Source organism: Crinia signifera, chromosome 1 (assembly GCF_055691185.1).
Source record: "Crinia signifera chromosome 1, ASM5569118v1, whole genome shotgun sequence".
Classification (NCBI taxonomy): Eukaryota; Metazoa; Chordata; class Amphibia; order Anura; family Myobatrachidae; genus Crinia; species Crinia signifera.
In genome coordinates, this window is record NC_139217.1 from 41,976,121 (window position 1) to 42,003,652 (window position 27,532).

The 27,532-nt window shown below is 48.0% G+C and overlaps 1 protein-coding gene and 2 pseudogenes across 1 annotated transcript in view; 1 reads left to right on the forward strand and 2 right to left on the reverse strand.

Moving 5' to 3' along the window:
- Positions 1–27,532, reverse strand: part of SFXN5 (sideroflexin 5) — a 195,109-nt gene that overhangs the window by 30,421 nt on the left and 137,156 nt on the right. Inside the window, exon 13 of the mRNA XM_083189303.1 lies at positions 21,489–21,606. Within this exon, the coding sequence (XP_083045429.1) occupies positions 21,489–21,606 (118 nt within the window). The remainder of the gene's footprint in view (positions 1–21,488; positions 21,607–27,532) is intronic.
- On the reverse strand, positions 1,940–2,148 carry LOC146045155 (U2 spliceosomal RNA; annotated as a pseudogene).
- Positions 16,066–16,274, forward strand: LOC146045137 (U2 spliceosomal RNA; annotated as a pseudogene).

The window sequence follows — 27,532 nt, forward strand, 5'->3', positions numbered from 1 at the left end:
CTCTACAGTATAGGACTTTGATCTGCTCCATCCTGTCCCATCCCTGCGGCGTAAGACTCTGAGCTGCTCCATCCTGTCCCATCCCTGTGGTGTAGGACTCTGAGCTGCTCCATCCTGTCACACCTCTACAGTATAGGACTTTGATCTGCTCCATCCTGTCCCATCCCTGCGGCGTAAGACTCTGAGCTGCTCCATCCTGTCCCATCCGTGCAGTGTAGGACTCTGAGCTGCTCCATCCTGTCCCATCCCTGCGGAGTAAGACTCTGTGCTGCACCGCCCTGTCACACCTCTACGTTATAGGACTTTGAGCTGCTCCATCTTGTCGCATCCCAAGTTCCTCAACTGAGTCAGTACTATGGCAGGCTGCTTAGCATATTTTGCATCGATTCTGTCTGTGCATGATTAAAACATGTGAATATTTCCCGAGAATTTGGGGTGTATCAGACTAAAGAGTTGGAACAGTGGCGAACGGTTGGTGTTCACATGTAGGCAAAGTTCAGCAAAAGCCAGTATGTGCCAGTTAGGAGCTGTGCACTTTACACGTCACAGCAAACTGATGATAATGATTGTGAGAAACTAGGGTCATATGCTGCTGACGCAGGGGTGGACACCTCTTGTGATACATGTGAAAATATGCTTTTTTCGCATGCACTTTAAAAAAAATGACAATATGTGCGCTTTTGTCTGGTTCTTATACCGGAAACCTTCTGGTTCATTGCTAATCATCCTTTAGACTGAAGATAGTTTAGTTGCATTACACAGCACAAATGACAGTGCGGAGGTTAATTATAGAGTGTTACTCATGTGCACACACGAGGATATAGGCAGCACTGACAGGGAAGTGGCTGAGGACAGCCATGGAATCTGAGAAGGAGCTAATGAGTTTGAAGAAACTCAGGGAGCCCGAGGTGTGCTCCCACCACCACCAGTGACGTGACTAAACGCGTGCACAGGGGGCAGCCGTACGAACGTGTGGGCCCTCTCCCAAAGGAGAAAGGCCCCATGGTTCCCCTAACCCCCCTCAACCATAAGGCCGAGGAAGGGAAAAAAGGGATCGGTGGGTCCTCTTCGCCGAAGCTCAGAGGGACCCGCGTTTCCTCCACCCCCGGAAGGGTTTCGGACGGTGGGTCCTCCGCACCCGAAGGTTTGGAGAGACCCGCTTAGGCTTCCCTCCGCCTTGCGGCTCGGGGTTGCCCTCGAGGGAACCGGGACTCTCCCCAAAAGGTGAAGAGTCCCAGTCACGTTTGGGGAACGGAAGGCCTGTTAGGGACAGCCGCACTACCCAAATGAAAAAACGTGACAAACTAACGAAAAACGTGAAGTGCAAAACGTGCAAATCATAAAAAGAAAAGAATAAGGCCCTAGCCAGAAGGCCGGGGGGGGTGTGAAAAATTGTCCTACCCCATCCAAAAGGACAGGGTAAGGACGTGAAGCGCTAACCTAAAGGGAAGTGCGCAGTGCAAGTGCCATTCGTGCAAGGTGACTTGGGATCACCCGTGCATGTCCGGCACCCCCGAGTTTCCCCGGGGGCACAGTGCAGCCTCGGACTCCAGGCAGCCAGCCAGTCAGCGTCCGACCAAGTGTTTCTCCGTCTCACCAGCAGGTACTTTCCAGCCCCTGGCATGGGAATGGGTACTCCACTGGGCTTTTCGAAAGACTCCCTTAGGGGCTGCACCCCCCTCGGAAGAGCAATCTACTCAGTCCCAGTGTTTCTCCGCTCCCAGGGTTAAGATACTCGGCTGAGCTTTTCGCGGTCTCCCCATCAGAGGCTACGAACCTCTGGAACAGGAGCCATCTACTCAGTCCCAGCCTTTCTCCGCTCCCTGGGAATGGATACTAGACTGAGCCTTTCGCTGTCTCATCCTTCGGGGGCTACGAACCCCGTCAAGAGAGTCAAACTACTAAGCCCAGTGTTTCTCCCCCCCTCCTACCAGTGGGTTTACGGAGCCTCCTACCACTGGCAGAGGTGAAGATACTTAGTGAGACTTTTCACTACTCCCGGGAAAAAACAGAGGGGTCCCACACCCTCCGCCCATCAGAGCAGCTACTCAGTCTCACCTTTCTCTATTCTCTGCCAGAGGCCAGTCCATACCCAACTGATAAGAACAGATACTACACTTGATCTTAGCCAAAAGGCCGAGAAGCGAGAATTTGGGGTGTATCAGACTAAAGAGTTGGAACAGTGGCGAACGGTTGGTGTTCACATGTAGGCAAAGTTCAGCAAAAGCCAGTATGTGCCAGTTAGGAGCTGTGCACTTTACACGTCACAGCAAACTGATGATAATGATTGTGAGAAACTAGGGTCATATGCTGCTGACGCAGGGGTGGACACCTCTTGTGATACATGTGAAAATATGCTTTTTTCGCATGCACTTTAAAAAAAATGACAATATGTGCGCTTTTGTCTGGTTCTTATACCGGAAACCTTCTGGTTCATTGCTAATCATCCTTTAGACTGAAGATAGTTTAGTTGCATTACACAGCACAAATGACAGTGCGGAGGTTAATTATAGAGTGTTACTCATGTGCACACACGAGGATATAGGCAGCACTGACAGGGAAGTGGCTGAGGACAGCCATGGAATCTGAGAAGGAGCTAATGAGCTATTCAGCCACAGGGTAATACAAGTGTCAGTGGTTCTATTGCCTAATAATACACTTATTGTTATACCTCCATAGCCATCCTACATCTCAGGGAGATTTCATTCAGAGGTGACCAGTTAGCCAATCGTAAAGAGTGTGACTTCCATTGCACCGCACATTTAAATGGATGCTACAGTACTGATGCTTCGGGTGAGGATGCACATGTGCCGACCACTGCTGCTATAACAAGCGCCCTCATTAACCATTCATTATATACCGCTTATCTTACCTTCATATAATGACAAATAGTAAGGGAATGAGGGGAGTACTGTTGGAGAGTAATGACATTACTAGATATACAGAGAGAGGGAGTACTGTGGGTGAGTAATGACATTACTAGATATACAGAGAGAGGGAGTACTGTTGGAGAGTAATGACATTACTAGATATACAGAGAGAGGGGTTACTGTGGGAGAGTAATGACATTACTAGATATGCTGAGAGAGGAGAGCACTGTGGGTGAGTAATGACATTAATAGATATATTGAGATAGGGGTGTACTGTGGGTGAGTAATGACATCACTAGATATGCTGAGAGAGGAGAGCACTGTGGGTGAGTAATGACATCACTAGATATACTGAGATAGGGGAGTACTGTGGGTGAGTAATGACATCACTAGATATGCTGAGAGAGGAGATCACTGTGGGTGAGTAATGACATCACTAGATATACTGAGATAGGGGAGTACTGTGGATGAGTAATGACATTACTATATATACTGAGAGAGAAGAGTACTGTGGGTGAGTAATGACATCACTAGTTATACAGAGAGAGGAGAGTACTGTGGATGAGTAATGACATCACTAGATATACTGAGAGAGGAGAGCACTGTGGGTGAGTAATGACATCACTAGATATACTGAGAGAGGAGAGCACTGTGGGTGAGTAATGACATCACTAGTTATACAGAGAGAGAAGAGTACTGTGGGTGAGTAATGACATCACTAGATATACAGAGATAGGGGAGTACTGTGGATGAGTAATGACATTACTATATATACTGAGAGAGAAGAGTACTGTGGGTGAGTAATGACATCACTAGTTATACAGAGAGAGGAGAGTACTGTGGATGAGTAATGACATCACTAGATATACTGAGAGAGGAGAGCACTGTGGGTGAGTAATGACATCACTAGTTATACAGAGAGAGGAGAGTACTGTGGGTACTCAGCCACTGACACATACACCAAGGTTCGTGCATGGGTCCAGTATAGTGTATGAGGCTTGGGACCAGCTCCTATAAGAATGATCACTAACACATCAGTGAGCAGCATTAGCAGGAGGAGGCCGGAGGTCTCACGCAAGTCCTGACGGCGACCTCTGTACAGATTTTTTTTTAGCTAAGCAGCATTTCATTAAAGCATCAGCCTTTTAACTGTGGACACATTTCAACCTCACTAGCTCTGCTAATTATTGACAGTTGGTGAAGAGGAGATTTCACTTTTTCCTCCTGTTAAACTGCATCTAATTAGTAATTACTGGTTCACTGTCATCTTCCTGAAATAATCCCACTGCACATTGGCTCATTAACCTTTTGCTGTTTTTGACTCGGCCTGCCAGCAATTGGGAGGATCAGACAGATTGGGAGGAACAATGTGATCCCTGCGCTGTTGTTCTGGGACGAGAGGTGTGAGGGTGTAATTCTAGACGGTTGCTAAAGGGCTTGTGGTAAGAGAAAGTTCAAAATGGCAGGAGGCAATCAGATTTGTAGAGCGCCTTTCCGGCAGTGCTGGGATCGGACCAGCTACTGAAGAGGAGCTAGAAGTTATCATAGGGGTACATACACTACATCTGGAGCTAGCAGCAGAGGTCTGGTGCAGCATTATAATATACTAGTGTGCTATATTGAGACTTAATAGTAGGAACATTTCACACAAAAAAGCTCTTAATGCATAATAAGCACCTGTCACACACAAGGACATGTCAGGAGATGCTAATCATTCATTACACAGAGCCGGCAGATACCGAAGTGTATGGGAACGTAGACGTTATATAGGAGAGAGGATGCTACAGGCAGGAGGTATATAGGAGAGAGGATATTACAGGCTGGAGGTATATAGGAGAGAGGATGCTCCAGGCGGGAGGTATATAGGAGAGAGGATGCTACAGGCGGGAGGTATATAGGAGTGAGGATATTACAGGTGGGAGGTATATATATAGGAGAGAGGATATTAGAGGCAGGAGGTATATAGGAGAGAGGATATTACAGGTGGGAGGTATATAGGAGAGAGGATACTACAGGCGGGAGGTATATAGGAGAGAGGATGCTCCAGGCGGGAGGTATATAGGAGAGAGGATGCTACAGGCGGGAGGTATATAGGAGTGAGGATGCTACAGACGGGAGGTATATATAGGAGAGAGGATATTACAGGCGGGAGGTATATAGGAGAGAGGATGCTACAGGCGGGAGGTATATAGGAGAGAGGATGCTACCGGCGGGAGGTATATAGGAGAGAGGATATTACAGGCAGGAGGTATATAGGAGAGAGGATGTTACAGGTGGGAGGTATATATAGGAGAGAGGATATTACAGGGAGGTATATAGGAGAGAGGATATTACAAGCAGGAGGTATATAGGAGAGAGGATATTACAGGCGGGAGGTATATAGGAGAGAGAATATTACAGGCAGGAGGTATATATAGGAGAGAGGATATTACAGGCAGGAGGTATATAGGAGAGATGATGCTACAGGGAGGTATATAGGAGAGAGGATGTTACAGGTGGGAGGTATATAGGAGAGATGATATTACAGGGAGGTATATAGGAGAGAGGATATTACAGGCAGGAGGTATATAGGAGAGAGGATATTACAGGCGGGAGGTATATAGGAGAGAGAATATTACAGGCAGGAGGTATATAGGAGAGATGATATTACAGGCGGGAGGTATATAGGAGAGAGGATGTTACAGGCAGGAGGTATATAGGAGAGAGGATGTTACAGGTGGGAGGTATATAGGAGAGAGGATGTTACAGGCAGGAGGTATATAGGAGAGAGGATGTTACAGGTGGGAGGTACATAGGAGAGAGGATGTTACAGGCAGGAGGTATATAGGAGAGAGGATATTACAGGCGGGAGGTATATAGGAGAGAGAATATTACAGGCAGGAGGTATATAGGAGAGAGGATGCTACAGGCGGGAGGTATATAGGAGAGAGGATATTACAGGCGGGAGGTATATAGGAGAGAGGATGTTACAGGTGGGAGGTATATAGGAGAGAGGATATTACAGGCGGGAGGTATATAGGAGAGAGGATATTACAGGCAGGAGGTATATATAGGAGAGAGGATATTACAGGCAGGAGGTATATAGGAGAGATGATGCTACAGGCGGGAGTTATATAGGAGAGAGGATGTTACAGGCAGGAGGTATATAGGAGAGAGGATGTTACAGGTGGGAGGTATATAGGAGAGAGGATGTTACAGGCAGGAGGTATATAGGAGAGAGGATATTACAGGTGGGAGGTATATAGGAGAGAGGATATTACAGGCAGGAGGTATATAGGAGAGAGGATATTACAGACGGGAGGTATATAGGAGAGAGGATATTACAGACAGGAGGTATATAGGAGAGAGGATATTACAGGCAGGAGGTATATATAGGAGAGAGGATATTACAGGCAGGAGGTATATAGGAGAGAGGATATTACAGGCGGGAGGTATATATAGGAGAGAGGATATTACAGGCAGGAGGTATATATAGGAGAGAGGATATTACAGGCAGGAGGTATATAGGAGAGAGGATATTACAGGCAGGAGGTATATAGGAGAGAGGATATTACAGGCAGGAGGTATATAGGAGAGAGGATATTACAGGCGGGAGGTATATAGGAGAGAGGATATTACAGGCAGGAGGTATATAGGAGAGAGGATATTACAGGTGGGAGGTATATAGGAGAGAGGATATTACAGGCGGGAGGTATATAGGAGAGAGGATGCTACAGGTGGGAGGAATATAGGAGAGAGGATGTTACAGGCAGGAGGTATATAGGAGAGAGGATATTACAGGCGGGAGGTATATAGGAGAGAGGATATTACAGGCGGGAGGTATATAGGAGAGAGGATATTACAGGCAGGAGGTATATATAGGAGAGAGGATATTACAGGCAGGAGGTATATAGGAGAGAGGATGCTACAGGCGGGAGGTATATAGGAGAGAGGATGTTACAGGCGGGAGGTATATAGGAGAGAGGATGTTACAGGCGGGAGGTATATATAGGAGAGAGGATGTTACAGGCGGGAGGTATATATAGGAGAGAGAATATTACAGACGGGAGGTATATAGGAGAAAGGATGTTACAGGCAGGAGGTATATAGGAGAGAGGATGCTACAGGCGGGAGGTATATAGGAGAGAGGATGTTAAAGGCGGGAGGTATATATAGGAGAGAGAATATTACAGGCAGGAGGTATATATAGGAGAGAGAATATTACAGGCAGGAGGTATATAGGAGAGAGGATGCTACAGGCGGGAGGTATATAAGAGAGAGGATATTACAGGTGGGAGGTATATAGGAGAGAGGATGCTACAGGTAGGAGGTATATAGGAGAGATGATATTACAGGCGGGAGGTATATAGGAGAGAGAATATTACAGGCAGGAGGTATATAGGAGAGAGAATATTACAGGCAGGAGGTATATATAGGAGAGAGAATATTACAGACAGGAGGTATATAGGAGAGAGGATGCTACAGGCGGGAGGTATATAAGAGAGAGGATATTACAGGTGGGAGGTATATAGGAGAGAGGATGCTACAGGTAGGAGGTATATAGGAGAGATGATATTACAGGCGGGAGGTATATAGGAGAGAGGATATTACAGACAGGAGTAGGGAGGCCAATCCCGGGATCGGCGGGATCCCGGGATTTTGGCCTAAAATTGCCGGGATTTGAATCCCGGGATTGAAGCTTCCAATCCCGGGATTCCGGGATTAGTAACCCCATTAGTTTTGGTTTAAAGCCGGGCAGCACTGAGCACCAGAATATGGCTCAGACGCTGCCCGGCTGACTGTTTCTTACCCCCGGTGGTGCTGTCGGGAGTTGGGAGGGACTGAGTGCTGTGCTGACAAGCATGGCGGCGCCCAGGCTGCGCAGCGTGAACCCTGACATCCGTCACGCTGTGCAGCCCGGCCGCTGCTCTGCCTGTCAGCACAGCACACTGTCCCAAAGCCGGACAGATGCCCGATGTGCCAACCCCAGCCTTTCGCCCACCCGCCGGAGATAGCCGTCCTGCTGCTGCCCTGTCACCACAACCCCCGCCGCCGTAAGTGACAGTGCGGGGGGCAGCTTTAGGAGAAATTTATATTGTCATCTGGGGGAGGGGCCGTTTTTTTTTTATTAGGGAGGCCAATCCCGGGAATCCCGGGATTGAGCATTTTTCAATCCCGAATCCCGGGATTGAAAAAATGCCCCGGGATTAGCATCCCTAGACAGGAGGTATATAGGAGAGAGGATATTACAGGCAGGAGTTATATAGGAGAGAGGATATTACAGGTGGGAGGTATATATAGGAGAGAGAATATTACAGACGGGAGGTATATAGGAGAGAGAATATTACAGGCAGGAGGTATATAGGAGAGAGGATAATACAGGTGGGAGGTATATAGGAGAGAGGATATTACAGGTGGGAGGTATATATAGGAGAGAGGATATTACAGGTGGGAGGTATATATAGGAGAGAGGATATTACACGATTTCTATATTTCCACTTCAGTGACAATACATTAGGACACTGGTCTCCCCGTCCACGCTTCTGCAAATAAAAAAGCCAAAACAAAACTACCACCTGTTTTAGGGCAAAATAGAAGGTGAATCTAACAATCAGCAAGCCTAACTTCAATTGGCACTGATCCGTTGGTGGCAGACGTTGCCTGTAAACCTCCAGTAGAATATGGCTGGTACAGTATAAGGAAGTGAAGTGTGCTACTTACAAGACTAGAATCCATGTATGCAAACATATGGGACCTGTAGAATGTGTTCAATATGCCCCTACTACACAGTCCTGTGCCCCTACTACACAGCCCTGTGCCCCTACTACACAGCCCTGTGCCCCTACTTCTCAGGAATAGGTTGCCCAGCCACAAGCTTCTGATCACATCCGAACCATATAACAGGGTAGACATGTACAGTAGTAATGGTCTCCACAATGGGAATATCACTCCCAGCCTTAGGGCTCCTGGTAGACATAATAGAAGAGACAATATGGCCTCAGGGCAATAACAGAATACCATCAGAAAAAAACAGGACCACAGAGCTCCGTAACGTAACAAAATCCACCCCAGGCCTAGTGCCTCAGAGCAGGGTACAATCATGAAATGCTAGAGCCCTAGTTGGCTAAAGGACCCGTCACGTGACAGGACAGAACAGGGGGAGGAGCATGGTCAGAAGAAGGGAGCACGAACAGACCCTCTCAGGCTTGCTTTGCTCGCTACCTGCTTATTAAAGTCAACCGGTGGTGTCATGGATAGCAGGGACGTGCAGTCAGGGGAGGCAGTGCCTCCCCTGTCATTAATAATTGATCAAATAATACAAATAAAATATTATGACACATATTATGTGTCATAACTATATGCTTTATATTATTATAATCATTTTACCCCCCTTTTTTTTTCTAATGGGTTATGGAGGCATCAAGAGCGGTGCCTCGGGTTGTTAATGGTAAGGTTTCTGAACTATGGGGCGGGTGGGGGGCGGGGCCAACTAGCACGCTGTCAATGCCCATTAGAAAAAGCATTACAGGCGGCACCTATAGCGGTGCCTCAGTGACAGTCAGGGACATGCTTTCTGTTTCTGGCTATATGAAAGCACACCCCTGTCACTGAGGCAGATGTGATTGGGCACAGTTGCGCTGCCTCAGTGACAGGGGCGTGCTTTCAAATAGCCAGAAACAGAAAGCATGTCCCTGACTGTCACTGAGGCACTTCTATAGGTATCGTTGTCTGTCTGTCCGTCCGTGCGTCCCCCCCAAGCCCCAGCCCCTGCTCCAGCGCTACTCAAGAGAGACCAGCGGGAGAATTATTTGGCGGATCCCCCTCTCCCCTGGCACTGACCCCAGCTTCAGAGCTGAACTTTAGTCCAGCGGGGGATAAAAGGTTGTCTGCCGCCCAGCGCCGTCCCAAGCGCTGACTGACACCATCGGCTCCCGCTCCCCCTCTCCCCGGGCGCTGGTCCCAGCTCCAGAGCTGAGCGTTAGTCCAGCGGGGGATAAAAGGTTGTCTGCCGCCCAGCGCCGTCCCAAGCGCTGACTGACACCAGCGGCTCCCGCTCCCCCTCTCCCCGGGCGCTGGTCCCAGCTCCAGAGCTGAGCGTTAGTCCAGCGGGGGATAAAAGGTTGTCTGCCGCCCAGCGCCGTCCCAAGCGCTGACTGACACCAGCGGCTCCCGCCTGGTCCCAGCCCAGGCTCCATTTCTGATGAGATCAGCGGGGCTTGAAGGCTCCCTCCTCGTCTGACGCCAGCACTGCTCAGCAGCGCAGCTGGAGCTGAGGAAGTGCAATCCCCATTCGGTACTCTTTACCTAGAAGGGCGCCCATCGTGGTGATCGCGGGCATCGCGGGCAGTACATTAACGGCCGCGACGCGATGCCCGCGATCACCGCGATTTCCCATAGGGTTCAATGTTAAATTTTGTGCTGACCGCGATTTTACATTCAATGCTTCAATGGCCGCGATTTGGCCATAGGAATCAATGTTAAATGGGCTACAGAGCCCAAATAGGCACAATTAACCCTTAAATGTCCCCCCAAATTTGTAACGCCACCCCACGATCCACGCCAACCCGAAGCGTGGCGAGCGCAGCGAGCCCGCGAGGGGCGGCGGTACGCGTCCTCCGACCTTTTCATGCCCTACTATCCACGTCGGCGTGGAGTTGAGAATAGAATAGTGTGGCGAGCGCAGCGAGCCACCGAGCCCGAAGCGTGGCGAGCGCAGCGAGCCCCGCGAGGGGACGCGGATACCTTCACAGTTATACGCGTCCCTTCGCGGGCTTCACAGGTGTCCGTGGCGACGCGGACACCTGTGAAGTCCGCGAAGGGACGCGTTTACCTGTGAAGGTATCCGCGTCCCCTCGCGGGGCTCGCTGCGCTCGCCACACTTCGGGCTCGGTGGCTCGCTGCGCTCGCCACACTATTCTATTCTCAACTCCACGCCGACGTGGATAGTAGGGCATGAAAAGGTCGGAGGGCGCGTACCGCCGCCCCTCGCGGGCTCGCTGCGCTCGCCACGCTTCGGGTTGGCGTGGATCGTGGGGTGGCGTTAAAAATTTGGGGGGACATTTAAGGGTTAATTGTGCCTATTTGGGCTCTGTAGCCCATTTAACATTGATTCCTATGGTAAAATCGCGGGCATTGAGGCATTTTACATTAAAATCGCGGTCAATCATCCTTTTTAACATTGTTCCCTATGGGAAAATCGCGGTCATCGCGGGCAGCAGATTTTTATGTACCCGCGATTTACCCGCGATGCCCGCGATTTTTTACCCCCGACGCCCGCGATTCCAATCGCGGGCGCCCTTCTAGGTAAAGAGTACCCCCCATTCCCCAGGTCAGTGCTTCTATTCCCCAACCCCCATCCCCAGGCAAGTGCCCCTATCTAATAAGCCACCCCCCTTCCCTAGCCCAGTGCCCCCTAACCAGCCACCACCGTCCCCAGCCCAGTGCCTCCTATCTAACCAGCTATCCCCTTCCCCAGCCCAGTGCCCCTATCTAACCAGATATCCCCTTCCCTAGCCCAGTGCCCCACTATCTAACCAGCTATCCCCTTCCCCAGCCCAGTGCCCCTATCTAACCAGCTATCCCCTTCCCCAGCCCAGTGCCAGTATCTAACCAGCTATCCCCTTCCCTAGCCCAGTGCCCCACTATCTAACCAGCTATCCCCTTCCCCAGCCCAGTGCCAGTATCTAACCAGATATCCCCTTCCCTAGCCCAGTGCCCCACTATCTAACCAGCCATCCTCATCCCCAGCCCATTGCCCACTATCTAACCAGCTATCCCCTTCCCAGCCCAGTGCCCACTATCTAACCAGCTATCCCCTTCCCCAGCCTAGTGCCCCCTATCTAACCAGCTATCCTCTTTCCTAGCCCAGTGCTCCACTATCTAACCAGCCATCCCTGTCCCCAGCCCAGTGCCCCCTATCTAACCAGCCATCCCTGTCCCCAGCCCAGTGCCCCCTATCTAACCAGCTATCCCCTTGCCAGCCCAGTGCCCCACTATCTAACCAGCTATCCCCTTCCCTTGCCTAGTGCCCCACTATCTAACCAGCTATCCCCTTCCCCAGCCCAGTGCCCACTATCTAACCAGCTATCCCCTTCCCCAGCCTAGTGCCCCCTATCTAACCAGCTATCCCCTTCCCTAGCCCAGTGCCCCACTATCTAACCAGCTATCCCATTCTCTAGCCCAGTGCCCCACTATCTAACCAGCCATCCCCGACCACAGCCCAGTGCCCACCTATCTAACTAGCCATCCCCAGGCCAGAGCCCCCATCTAACCATCCCCCACCAACAGCCCAGTGCCCCCATCAGCAGGGTTGGTAGAACAATGGGCAGACTACGTGGCGGCTTGGTGGAGCCAGCACTGACAGGGTCTGCTGGGAGAGCTGGGTCAGGGTAGGAGATGCTTATGCAGGCGGTTGCTCCCGCACTTGCCTGTCAGCGCAGAAGCAACGCAGACCCGGTGCTCCCAACAGAGCTTGTCGGCGCTGGCTCCACCAAGCTAGTGCCTCACCATCCACTAACCTCACCGCACGTCACTGATGGATAGTGACACTGCAAGGCCCCCAGCCTTGCTCCTCCCCCTGGGCTGCATCCTTGGGCCTTTCTCCTCCCCCTGAGTGTGAAAGGTCCTTTATACCAGTTGGATTTAGCATCTACCCCTATAAAATGCTGCTTCTGCACATAAATGAGGGCCCACCAAGGAGAAGTATAAAAAAGGAAGGGGCAATCCACAGTAGGCCCAGGTCTGTGATGGCTGCTGTCCATTGCTGTATAGTGGATGCCTTACAATATCAGTATGCCGCACCTGGCCAAGACCCCTAAACTATACTGTGGTCTATACACATAAAGGATACAGCACGGACGGTGTAATGATTAGCATTACTGCCTCACAGCGCTGAGGTCAGGGGTTCAATTCCCACCATGGCTCTAACTGTGCAGAGTTTGTATATTCTCCCCGTGTGTGCGTGGGTTTCCTCCGGGTACTCCGGTTTCCTCCCACATTCCAAAAAAATACTGGTAGGTTAATTGGCTCCCAACAAAATTAACTCTAGAATGTCTGTGTGTGCATGTATATGTGGTAGACAATATAGATTGTAAGCTCCACTGGGGGAGGGACTGATGTGACTGTTCAACTATTCTCTGTAAAGCGCTGCGGAATATGTGTGCGCTATATAAGAAACTGTAAATAAATAATAAATAAATGAATACATCCTATATAATTCTATAGATTATAAGCTTGTGAGCAGGGCCCTTCTACCTTAAACTGTCTGTAAACACCCAGTTTGTTGCATCACTGTTTCAATTGTAAAGCGCAATGGAATTTGCTGCACTATTTAAGAAAATGTTAATTAATAATTAAAATTATAATGCTGCTCCTCACCTGTCGCCGGCACTGACATTACCGTTAGCGGTTCCATCACTTTGACCGGCTGGTAACTAGTAAAGACAAAGGGGTTATTCTGCTTCACTCGCAAAGGCAAATTCCTTCTCAAATGGACAAAACCATGTGCGCAACAGGTGGGGCAGATGTAACTTGTGCAGAGAGTTAGATTTGGGTGGGGTTTTACTTCAAAGTGAGATCTATATTGCAGTGTAAAAATAAAGCAGTCAGTATTTACCCTGCACAGAAACACCACAACTTGCCCAAATGTGACTCTCTCTGCACATGTTACATCTGCCCCACCTGCAGTGCACATGGTTTTGTCCATTTGAGAAGGATATTGCCTTTGCGGGTGAACCAGAACAAGGGCCATAATGCACACAGGGTTGCAAAGGGTGGAAATACGGTTTATAGAGATGTGGGGTCACATGCTAATAAACCCAGAATATATGTGAATGACAAAGGGTATTAAGATGAAGCAGAAACAGAGGGAATAACACTTGTTTTGTTCTTGGATCTGGGCTCATTTTTAGTCAGTGCAGCAGTCTCATTAATTCTCAAATGTTGTTATTAATCATTTCGCTAATCATAAAATCAGTGATGGCCATATGACCTCAGACGGTGGTAATAGAGCCAACACAGACTGCATGTAATGAGGAGAGAGTACATTTGTGCGACATATATAGAAAAAAATAACCCACTAATTGCATCTGGGCACTTGGCACTCCCCGCAAATTTGAGGGAGCTCAGGGCTCCTGGCCACGTAATTCTTGGCGAGCGCAGCAAGACAAAGTGAATTCACATGATGTTGTTGGATAGCTGACACCATCGTTAAAGGGAAAAGACAGCTCTGAGAGAACAATATGCGAGGCGGAGATGAAACGTGCGAGCAATGGCCGGCCTGCGCGCTGGGCACAAGGGCCAGGCGGCCGGTAATGTCCTGAGGAAGGAATTGGGCGGTGTCACGGAGGTATTCAATCCCCACCCCTATTTCTGACAAAGGAAAAAGATGGAGGGCACCTATTTAATGCTACCGTTTCCGACAGCAGTGAAGGTGGAATTCGACAAAACGGATCCGACTTTAAAACCAGTCGTATCTGTTTTTGTCGAAAGCGGACAAGGCCGGATCTCGGATAAGAGATCTCCAGATACGGGAGACTCTTCCTGTATTACTTTGCTGGAACTAGACACGGTGTCAATGACTAACCTTCCAAGCCTGAAATCTGTCTAGTTCCGTGGGTATAGATGCTTATAAGGAAGTTCAGTGTATTTGGGAGATTTCAACAGTTTTTATCACACACAGTGGTCAGCATTGCTGCCTCCAAGAGCCGGGGCCATGGGGTTGTTCCAACAAGGTCAGGCGATGTTGACGCACAGGACTGAGCATTGCTAATGATTGGGGGCATACACACAGAGCGATACGTGCTTAATTTCTAAAGATCGTTTAGAAAATGGGCTAAACTCACCCCCGTGTGTGTGCCCCTTAATTCACTTGTTGATGGTGTTGATGTGGAAAAAGTTCGGTACTTGTGTAGTTTCACTACTTCTGGGTTCTACGCTCGCCACGAAATATGTCAAAAAAAGTAACTTAACTCCATGCCAACATGGATAGTTCATACCCCCACTATCCATGTTGGCATGGAGTTGATTTTAAATAGCGTGGCGAGTGTAGTGAGCCACCGAGCCCGCAGCGTGGGCAAGGGGACTCAGACGCACGGCGCCATACTGGCGCCGTGAAACTACACAAGTACCAAAGTTCTAAGGTGATTTATCTTGATTTCAGGATTAACATCACAATAACCCAGAATCTCAATAAGAGTGTGTCATATCCAATGTGCGCGGCTTCTGCCAGGTGCTGGTTATTGGCCTTCTAACAAACATTGTTAAAAGGGAGGACCTGTGGAAAATTTGGTCATGGTGCAGTGTAGTCGCACAATCTTTGGCGCACCCACCTGTGATTTGGGAATAGGTTAGTGAGGACGCATCTATATATATATATATATATGAAAAATCTGTAATTATCAGGAGCAAGATGTATTTCATTATAAGGCTTCTGCAAGATGGCGCACCTCGGACGGTTTAATGGATAGCATTACTGCCGCACAGCACTGAGGTCATGGGTTTGATCCCCCCCCATGGCCCTAACTGTGTGGAGGTTATATATTCTCCTCATGCTTGCGTGGGTTTCCTCCGGGTACTCCGGTTAATTGGCTCCCAACAAAATTAGCCCTAGAATGTCTGTGTGTGCGTGTACATGTGGTAGGAATATGGACTGTAAGCGCCACAGGGGCAGGGACTGATGTGAATGTTGAAATATTCCCTGTAAAGCGCTGCGTAATATGTGCGCCCCATATAAATAACTGGTAATAAATAATGATGATAATTAGGAAAACGACTGTGTGAGTGGAATTACACTTAGAACATTGTAGTGGCTGACTACTCTTCCTTGTATAGTATTATCTTTTGTTTATAAGGCACCCCAAGGGCTTTGTAGTGCGGCACACAGGGGATATGACCTACAACAAAATTACACGGCGCGTTAGACAGTTACAGACAAGTTGACACATTTGCAAGCATACATAATTGCATAATTACAGCCCACGAGTTACATAATTAGGGAGCGGAGACAATAGGAGAGAGGTGGCTGCTCGGGTGAGATTACATTCTAGAGGGGATGTGGGAGGACGCAGACAGGAATACTAATGAAAAGGAATTACACATTTATAGACATTCACCAAAAGTAGCTTAAATACACTTAGGGGCCTATGTACTAAGCCTTGAGAGAGACAAAGTACAAGCCAATCAGCTCCTAACTGCCATGTTACAGGCTGGTAGAAGCACCGCTTCTCGGCCTTTTGGCTAAGATCAAGTGTAGTATCTGTTCTTATCAGTTGGGTATGGACTGGCCTCTGGCAGAGAATAGAGAAAGGTGAGACTGAGTAGCTGCTCTGATGGGCGGAGGGTGTGGGACCCCTCTGTTTTTTCCCGGGAGTAGTGAAAAGTCTCACTAAGTATCTTCACCTCTGCCAGTGGTAGGAGGCTCCGTAAACCCACTGGTAGGAGGGGGGGAGAAACACTGGGCTTAGTAGTTTGACTCTCTTGACGGGGTTCGTAGCCCCCGAAGGATGAGACAGCGAAAGGCTCAGTCTAGTATCCATTCCCAGGGAGCGGAGAAAGGCTGGGACTGAGTAGATGGCTCCTGTTCCAGAGGTTCGTAGCCTCTGATGGGGAGACCGCGAAAAGCTCAGCCGAGTATCTTAACCCTGGGAGCGGAGAAACACTGGGACTGAGTAGATTGCTCTTCCGAGGGGGGTGCAGCCCCTAAGGGAGTCTTTCGAAAAGCCCAGTGGAGTACCCATTCCCATGCCAGGGGCTGGAAAGTAACTGCTGGTGAGACGGAGAAACACTTGGTCGGACGCTGACTGGCTGGCTGCCTGGAGTCCGAGGCTGCACTGTGCCCCCGGGGAAACTCGGGGGTGCCGGACATGCACGGGTGATCCCAAGTCACCTTGCACGAATGGCACTTGCACTGCGCACTTCCCTTTAGGTTAGCGCTTCACGTCCTTACCCTGTCCTTTTGGATGGGGTAGGACAATTTTTCACACCCCCCCCCGGCCTTCTGGCTAGGGCCTTATTCTTTTCTTTTTATGATTTGCACGTTTTGCACTTCACGTTTTTCGTTAGTTTGTCACGTTTTTTCATTTGGGTAGTGCGGCTGTCCCTAACAGGCCTTCTGTTCCCCAAACGTGACTGGGACTCTTCACCTTTTGGGGAGAGTCCCGGTTCCCTCGAGGGCAACCCCGAGCCGCAAGGCGGAGGGAAGCCTAAGCGGGTCTCTCCAAACCTTCGGGTCCGGAGGACCCACCGTCCGAAACCCTTCCGGGGGTGGAGGAAACGCGGGTTCCTCTGAGCTTCGGCGAAGAGGACCCACCGATCCCTTTTTTCCCTTCCTCGGCCTTATGGTTGAGGGGGGTTAGGGGAACCATGGGGCCTTTCTCCTTTGGGAGAGGGCCCACACGTTCGTACGGCTGCCCCCTGTGCACGCGTTTAGTCACGTCACTGGTGGTGGTGGGAGCACACCTCGGGCTCCCTGAGAAAAAAAAAAAAAGAAGCACTCTTTCTAAGGAAATGTGCTTTGGGCCTGATCAGACCAGGGTTCAGTTAAGACACCGCCCGGTAGAGTGAAATAACGCCTTGCAAATGAATGTGGCCACTGTGTGTATGGATGTGTACGGCTGCACAACCATACGCAGCCGTGCGCATATGTCCAAAACCCATCAGAACAGGCTCACCATCGTGTGATATTTACACTGGGTACAAGTCATCGCAGGCTCAGAGTAGCCCTGGACTTACTCAGCGGTGCGATGGAAACAGGCGTATCCGGCCTGGAGCTGATGTCACACGCCCTCCCCTATAACGCTCAGGCGCGCCTGCGTTTCCCCCGACACTCCCAGCGTTTTTCCTAGGCACGCCTATTGTTTCCCAGGACACTCTCAGCGTTTTCCTAGGCACGCCTATTGTTTTTCTTAGCACTCCCACTACATGTCCAGTTTCCACCCCCAGACGCCTACTTCCTGTCAATCACCTTGCCAATGGCGTGTGTATAGAAAAAGTAGCAGGCCATCGATAATCGATATTCACCTGCTGTGCGAATTCACAGCTGTACGATAAGGTCTGAATTGGGCCCTTTGTCCCTATAAGACGAATTCATATATAAGGAAAAATAGAAACCGCACACAATACTAAGGTTGATGTAGGTGCTGTAGTCCCATGTAACAAGTAGTAAAATATCTTCCTGTCTGCCTTGTGCACACCACCACTGATTTAAATGTTAAATGCTTCTATTCAAAAAAGCAGACAGCAACTTGTATCCATATGTAACAGTGCAGTACTTATCACATACTCCAACTGGTGCTGCACAGCGCAGTGCAGTGTACACCTCTCGGCCTGACCTCCACCTTCCTCCAGGCCACTGATCTCTAATCCATGCACTCATTATGGGTGTGGTATAATACAGCGACAGTCGGGATTCCGACAGTCATTACTCAGACATCAGAATCCCGACGGCACAGCGGGGGGGAGCACAATGAAGCCCCTTGCGGGCTCACTGAGCTCGCCACGCTGCGGGCACGGTGGCGAGCTGAGCTCGCCACCTATTTTATTCTCCCTCTATGGGGGTCGTGGACCCCCACGAGGGAGCAGTCAGGATTCCGACGTCGGAGTAATGACTGTCGGAATCTCGACTGCCCTCATTATATCCCTACGAAAAGCTGCGAGACTGATCTTCAAGGCTAGACGTTCATCGTCTGCTGATCCACTCTGTCAGTCCCTCCATTGGTTGCCTGTATATACTGCATTCAATATAAAATACTTTTACTTACATACAAAGCCATCACTTTGACTACACCGACTTATATCCAGGGGTTAAAGTGAGGGGGAACGGGGTGGAACTGAGTTCCACCACCTCTAATGTTGAGGTGGAACATTTTAACCTCCACATTGGTCCTGCACAGTAATTCTCACAGAAAAGCATTCTAGTTTGCAGTGGATGCCAAAAACCCTACCAACTGCCCTGTCTGTGTCTAATGGGTGAAGGGGAGGGGGGGTTATTAGGTGGCATAGAGAAATTAGTTCCCCCACCTCTGCATAACCAATTTAAGCCCTGTTTATATCTCTTCGCTTATCTCAAAATATCCCCACCCGACCACTCCGCTCTGCACAAGATCTGCGTCTCTCTTCTGCACGGATCACTAGCTCCCATTCACTATTACAGGACTTTCATCGGGCTGCTCCCACCCTATAGAATGCCCTTCCACGCACAATAGGACTCTCCACTAGCCTCCAAACTTTCAATCGTTCCCTAAAAACTCACCTGTTCAGGCAAGCCTATCATATTCCAGAACCCCCACACAACCTCCAGTAGCATTCATATCTGACTGCATCCCATCAGGACTGTCCTGTAATCTGGGGGGACGGCCATGTTATAGATTCCTATCCTCATGTATCCCTCCTATTATCCCTATAGATTGTAAACTTGTGAGCAGGGCCCTCCTACCTCCATGTTGGTTTGTTTCGACCCAGTTTGATTTATCACTGTTCCAACTGTAAAGCGCAACGGAATATGCTGCGCTATATAGGAAACTGTAAATACATGATATATACGCTGAGTACAGAATACTGTACTCTCTGCTGCCTTCATATCAGCACCTGGGCAGTACAGAAGGTTTGTACATTGCAATTGATTTTGTCCTGCCCATGTGTCCCCAATGTTAGCTTTCAGAAACACAGAACAGAATTAGAAGCGGATTCGGTATGAAATCCCGACGGTCAAAATCCCGACGGTCATAATACCGACAGCAATTGACAGAAAGTCAAAATCCCGACATGGTCAAAATCCCGACATTTAAAATCCCGACATGGTCAAAATACCGACAAGGTCAAAATACCGACATTTAAAATCCCGACAAGTTCAAAATACCGACATATAGAATGTAGACAGGTGAAAAAGTCAACATGACTTTCGGGCGACAGCTCGCGAGGTCGATATGGGCTTTTCACAGTTTTTTTACCTGAATGTCGACACAGTCGACATGGACACAGTTGGAAGTCAACCGCAGCCCCTCGCATAGCTCGCTGCGCTCGCAATGCTTCGGGCACGGTGCCTCGCTACGCTCGGCACACTATTTTATTCTCCCACCACGCCCTAGTGGATGGTAGGGCATGAAATACCGCCTGTCGGCACATGTCGGGTCAAGAAACAGTGAAAAACCCATGTCGACCTCGCGACCTGTCGCCCGAAAGTCATGTTGACTTTTTCACCTGTCTACATTCTATATGTCGGTATTTTGAACTTGTCGGGATTTTAAATGTCGGTATTTTGACCTTGTCGGTATTTTGACCATGTCGGGATTTTAAATGTCGGGATTTTGACCATGTCGGGATTTTGACTGTCTGTCAATTGCTGTCGGTATTTTGACCGTCGGGATTTTGACCGTCGGGATTTTGACTGCATCCCTTAGAAGCAGGGCCTGGAAAGTAACAGGGGTTGGCTGCACCAATGCAGGACTGTCACTGTGGGGGTCATTCAGGTGCGGTTGTACTCCTGTTGCAATAATTTGCATTTGCCATTACATGCAAATATGGGTAGAAGCTAACCTGTGCAAACAAACTGTGATTGCTTTATTTGCAATGCGGCGCTGCATGACTGCAGAAACATCGCTAACATCGTCGCACATCAGGTGACCATGCAGAGCCTTTATCTAGTAAGGGGGCACATTGCTCACCTGCGCTGGCTCTTCTTGAATTGATATACTAAAAGGTGATCATCACATGAGATCACTAAAATGGGATGCAGTCAAAATCCCGACGGTCAAAATTCCGACAGGGTCAAAAACCCGACATTTAAAATCCCGACAAGGTCAAAATACAGACATATAGAATGTAGACAGGTGAAACAGTCAACATGACTTTCGGTCGACAGGTTGCAAGGTCGACATGGGTTTTTTCACTGTATTTTGACCCGACATGTGCCGACAGGCGGTATTTCATGCCCTACCATCCACTAGGGCATGGTGGGAGAATAAAAGTGTGCCGAGCACAGCGAGGCATCGTGCCCGAAGCATCGTGAGCGAAGCAAGCGATGCGAGGGGCTGCGATTCACTTCCAGCTGTGTCTACATTCGGGTAAAAAAACAGTGAAAAATCCCATGTCAACCTCGCGGCCTGTCGACCGAAAGTCATGTTGACTTTTTCACTTGTACATTCTATATGTCAGTATTTTGACCTTGTCGGGATTTTAAATGTCGGGATTTTGTTCTTGTTCGTATTTTGACCCATTCGGGATTTTGACCGTCGGGATTTCATACCGAATCCCACTAAACTGTTACTACTAATGCCCCAATCAGTTTTCAACATGAAATTCCCTCTTTTTTGAGTGCCCCCTTCCCCCATTCTCAGTTTTAGTTTTAAAAATAAAAGTGTGAAGAGGATTGGTCGGCAAAGTGTCAACAAGTCCTGCCCCCTCATTTATCCTCAGCACTGCAGGGTACCAGCCAACATAGATGTGTTTTGTCTTCGCCATTAAAACGACAATACGTTTTTTATTCTTCTACAGACCAAGTACAAATATAAGTAAAATAATGTGAACACACTGCAGCATTGATGCGATGTATATCTATATACTGCCAGTACCATAGTGCACACAGCCAATCAGAAGTGAGTGTTGATCATCAGGGCTTACCCTGCACTGGGGCGGAGCACTTACCTCAGACATCTGTGGGAAGAGACTGATGGCTAGAGGGAGAGCCAGTCCGAAGGCAGTAAGGCACACAAGGCTATGCACTGGGAGGATCAGTCTTGGGTATGATCGCAGCAATGACGTCCTGCAAGAGACAGACAATGAGGAGCAGAAACATCACAAACAGGAGAGCTTTCATTCCCTGACTTTTACTAAAGACACTTTGGGGCAGATGTATTAAGCCTGGAGAAGTGATAAAGTGGCCGGTGAAAATGCAGCGGGCAGTCAGCTCATAAATGTCTTTTTTCAAACTTGACAGTTAGGAGCTGGTGGGCTTAATACATTGGCCCCTAAACTGTATTCAGTTTTCCTAAATCTACTGTAAACAGTACATTGTATAAGAACACTGGCACAGATATGATGCTCCTCCCACTTTTATAATAGCTTCTTGCTGTTGGTGGGGGTCTAAAGATCATGTGACTGAATGCATCCAATGCCCTGAAGGCTGGCAGACTTCCTGCAGTTGGATGATATCAGATGAAGGGCTCAATGAGAATGACTCTGCCGACATATGGGGCTGTCACCCATTTACTTTACAGTGTAGCTGCATGCATATATTGTACCGCTACATGCTTGCTGCTCCGCCTCTTTACCGCAGCGAAGCAGGAAGCACCGGTGATGAGATGTATAACCATCTGGTTTGCTGAAGCGGGGGGAGTGAAATCTCCCCCCCCCCCCTCCAACAGTGCATGCTAGGCCTCACTGGGTATATGTGAGATCTCCTGTGCAGCCGGGAGCTACTGCAGCCAGGAACAGAGCTGTCCCTACTGCTGTGTTGAGGCAACGTGTCAGAATCAATAGGTGCAGGAGTCAGACCTCTCGTTCCACTGACCATTGATATAAAGTAGTGCCCCACATACCGGTGTACTATCTTAAATAGAGCAGCACCGATGCCAGGAATGCACTACTTTCTTACATGGGGACAATATGCGCTGATAACGCCTCTCCCCCATAACGCCGCATAATGCATTTACCGCAGATTAACGTACAATAAATGCTACAAATATTTGGATATCTGGAGACTGAAGCACATAAAAGTGAATGATGGATTACTGTCACAGCCGGATGTGGCACAAGCAAAGCTTGGATCGTCCTGTGCGCCACCTGTACCATGATGTCATATATATACACTATAAAATTCACTGGACAATAACTACGGAGAGAAACACAAAAGCTGCCTCAGTGCTGCTACTGTATTGTGTATAACATAATGGAACACAATACTAGTGAACGCATTCCTTTACGTTCACAGTTTTGAAAAAATAATATTGTTCTGTTATGTAAAAAAAAAAAAACACTGTACAAACTGAGTAATGAAACCACTTAGAAAATTATTTTTTAAAATAAAATTACAAATTTAAAGAAAATATTTCCAGCACACATAGACTGGCTCCTCGGTGGCCGAATTCGCTCCCCTGGACGTTCCCCGGGGCTGCAATTACCTGCCCATACAGGCCGACACAGTATGCCCTACCGGCCCATACAGTACAGGTTGAGTATCCCTTATCCAAAATGCTCGGGACCAGGAGAATTTCGGATAACGGATTATTCCGTATTTCAGAATATTTTTATACTTCAATGATGTATCTTGCATTTATGTTCTACAAACACATCAACCACATGAAATACACACAAATATATTTTATTTGTGCATAAAACAAAGTTTCAACACATGAAACAAGGATTGTGTACAACCTCAGACACTGAATGTAAATGCCAAGCAATCATTTTCTTGCACATATTTGGTGCCAGTTACTGTACATATCCCCAGTAGTGCCGGTTACATATCATGTCCTCTGTAGTGCCAGTTACATATCATGTCCTCTGTAGTGCCAGTTACATATCATGTCCTCAGTAGTGCCAGTTACATATCATGTCCTCAGTAGTGCCAGTTACATATTATGTCCTCAGTAGTGCCAGTTACATATTATGTCCTCAGTAGTGCCAGTTACATATCATGTTCCCAGTAGTGCCAGTTACATATCATGTCTCCAGTAGTGCCAGTTACATATCATGTCCTCAGTAGTGCCAGTTACATATTATGTCCTCTGTAGTGCCAGTTACATATTATGTCCTCTGTAGTGCCAGTTACATATTATGTCCTCAGTAGTGCCAGTTACATATTATGTCCTCAGTAGTGCCAGTTACATATCATGTCCCCAGTAGTGCCAGTTACATATCATGTCCTCTGTAGTGCCAGTTACATATTATGTCCTCAGTAGTGCCAGTTACATATCATGTTCCCAGTAGTGCCAGTTACATATCATGTCTCCAGTAGTGCCAGTTACATATCATGTCCCCAGTAGTACCAGTTACATATCATGTCCTCAGTAGTGCCAGTTACATATCATGTCCTCTGTAGTGCCAGTTACATATTATGTCCTCTGTAGTGCCAGTTACATATCATGTCCTCAGTAGTGCCAGTTACATATCATGTCCTCAGTAGTGCCAGTTACATATCATGTCATCAGTAGTGTCAGTTACATATCATGTCTCCACTAGTGCCAGTTACATATCATGTCCTCAGTAGTGCCAGTTACATATCATGTCCTCAGTAGTGCCAGTTACATATCATGTCATCAGTAGTGTCAGTTACATATCATGTCTCCAGTAGTGCCAGTTACATATAATTTCCTCAGTAGTGCCAGTTACATATCATGTCCCCAGTAGTGCTGTTACAGATGTCCCCAGTAGTGCCAGTTATATATTATGTCCTCTGTAGTGCTGTTACAGATGTCCCCAGTAGTGCCAGTTACATATTATGTCCTTTGTAGTGCCAGTTACATATTATGACCTCTGTAGTGCTGTTACAGATGTCCCCAGTAGTGCCAGATACATATTGTGTCCTCTGTAGTGCCAGTTACATATTATGACCTCTGTAGTGCTGTTACAGATGTCCCCAGTAGTGCCAGTTACATATTATGTCCTCTGTAGTGCCAGTTACATATTATGTCCTCTGTATTGCTGTTACAGATGTCCCAAGTAGTTTTTTTTAGCAAAAAAAATATATATTTTTTTCACTTTCTGGAATTCATGGTTTATGGAATAATTTGGATAAGGGATATTCGGATAAGGGATACTCAACCTGTATATATCAATCATAATGCAAATCCCAGACAAGTCTGTAAAAATTATGGAGCAACCTGTGCTCTTTTCTTCTTTTTGCAGCTGTGACACCCTCTGATATATTTTAGTCTCTAAGTGGAATCTGGGACATGTTCTTACGCTGGTACAGTCTCTGCCTTACCCCTGGGAAAGAGATCCGGCAGCAGGTACCCTATTCCAGACCATTGGAACCTAATTTCCAAGTGTGGCAGCCAGGCTGTGCTAGACTTTCTCTCAGACTGGCCTTCCCCCACAGTGTCCTGTATACAGTGCTGTAAAGAAATGGACATATAGCTTACTACGTACATATTTCTATACAGTCCAATGTGCACCAACACTGCAGGACCAGTTTGTAGATGCTTGGTGATACATTTCCATATTCTGACCAAAAAAAGTGCTCCCAGTCATATCAATGACCAGTCACATGCCATCTGCTCCACATAGGACGGGAACCGTGACCTCTTTGGTGGATTTTGTTTTTTCTTGCTGCAAAGTTTGAGGGAGTTTATGTTGGAACAAGATTGGGGATAACAGAGAGTTGCCTGTACGTCCGGTAATAATGGAAATGTAAGGAAAATAACAGCCAAAGAGCCATCTGGAAGAAAGGCAAGAAATGCTGTCCCTGACTTGCGTGGTCCAAAGCACAAGGTGGTTCAATAAGTGAGGTAACAAGACCTCAGAGCAGGTAGACTACTGCTTCCAGTCACGGCCAATAGACTGCTCCTCATATCAGTCAACTGATGCTGGATCCATTCCAAAATTTAGTTGCCGGAATGGATCGGCATCCATTATTCAATGCAGCAGCCAAATCAGACATTGGATTTGGCCGATGATTGATGCTCACCCGGCCGGCGTGATGAGGCGGTGCGAGGCAGCTGGAGCAGGGACAGGGCCGGTGAGCTGCTCTCACCCGGCCCGGCAGCAGTGGGTACGGGAGTTGGTGGTGGGTACGGGAGTCGGCGGTGGCTATGGGAGTCATCGGGTAGGTTTTGGCCTTGTGTCCTTCAAAAGCAGGTGGATTAGTGGCTATTCCATCAATCCACCTGGTTTTAAAAAAATCAGATAGCATTGAATAGAGCCGAACCCCTTCCGACCTATTGATGTCGAAAACTGCCGTCTTTTTCGAAAGTTTCGATATGCACTGAATATACCCCATACTATCTCAACATCAGCTGTAAGATGGCGGGGCAGGTGGAAACAAGGTCACACATGGGGACGTCAGCAGCTGAAATTCATTGCCAACTTGGGAAGACATACAGTGATAATGGCATGTTCCGGAAACAGGTTGGTGCGTTGCGTGTGGTGAAAGCCGTTGTCAAAGGCAGTGCACCAAACCCAAACTGGTTTCTGTGACACAATGTTACCACCGTACATATTTGAACATGTTTAGATACTGTCAATGTTGAGATGTTTCATTTCAACGCTGGTCATCGACATTCTGAACATGTTGACATTATGATATTTAGTTAATGCATGTCATCCAAACATCCCAAACCTAATACCGTAGTGAGCATCGGTCCCTATACTTCACGTAACCTGCACCCATTGGAGTCACAGAATTGTGTGTCATGTATGAATAGCGTAATCAGAGAAGCATCACGTCTGATCCTGGGGGAGTTGTATAGGCACAGAACACACAAGTGGGAGCATTAGTCCAAAGTAGGCACCCACATTGGTGACCCCACCACAGCACGCAGGACACAGGACAGAGGAACCCACGTTTAGCTGAAGGCCTATCTTTCTCCCAACCTTTGGACAATCTGCATAACATAGGTAGACGGGAAATCCGTACGCTGATGTTTCGGCACGTCGTACAGCTTGAGATGATTATTAGCTGAGTTACTACCAATCAGACTGCAATATCAAAAGAACAATTTGGCAGAACATCTTGTATAGACAATGTAGGTTATGTAGGCGGCTATGGCTGTTACAGGGAGAGATAGGTGACCTCTGGTTGGAAGTCTTTGAGTCAAAACTACCAAGAGGTTCGACCCAGTTGATTTATTAAACAATATATATATTCCCCCATTGGATATTTGAACCATAATCTGATAATGACTGAATGGGGCGAGTTGGGGTGTATTTCCAGTTGGGCACTAGCTGGCAGAGGATAAATTAGTCTTAACGTCGGGAAGTGGAGGGAATAGGAAGGGAACCATACAGTGACTTGAACCCTGATCTCTCTCTCTCTCTACGTTGTTCATGCAAATTAACGTTCATTATCATTCAAAAGGTATCTGGCTGCATACTTGATTATTGGAATTGTAGAACAATCATTTTGTACCAGTCAAATGTGTTCCAGATGATGAGGGGCCCCTCTGACAGGTTGGCTGGCATCGCCTGCCAGCCAAGTGAGGAGACTTTGTTTTCTAAGGCTGAGATAATTTATTATAAAAAACACCAGTTACAGGTGACACTCAGCGTTCCGCTCTAGAACAGGCGACAACCGATCCTTACACTTCCCGTCAGTCACCCTGGCACAGCTGGCGCCATCTGCAAATGAAGTCATATCGTTAATAGAGTGGTAGCCGTTCCTTTTCTTAACACCAAATCTTGGCAAGTTCCCATGAACTTTTTTCATCAGGCGTTTCAATGCCTTGGGGGCTCCTTGCGAAGAAGACTGAACCCAAGAGATAATTTCTGTCTATCTTCCATGGGACGTCAATAGACCCACTGGTTCCCCCTAATTAACAGTTACCGCTCATTAGTTTGAGGGAAGAAGTTTTGGTTGCAGGGTGTCTGTTTCCTATATGCCTCTGCACAATGGAAAAATGGATGTGCGATCAAGTCACTTAATGACTCCGGCAAGCGAGGATACAAATGAGGCCCTAAGGCTGCGAGTTACCGATGGAACAGGAGGGCTGAGCCAAACCTGGCTTTGTCTGACAAAACTTCCCTGTGATCCA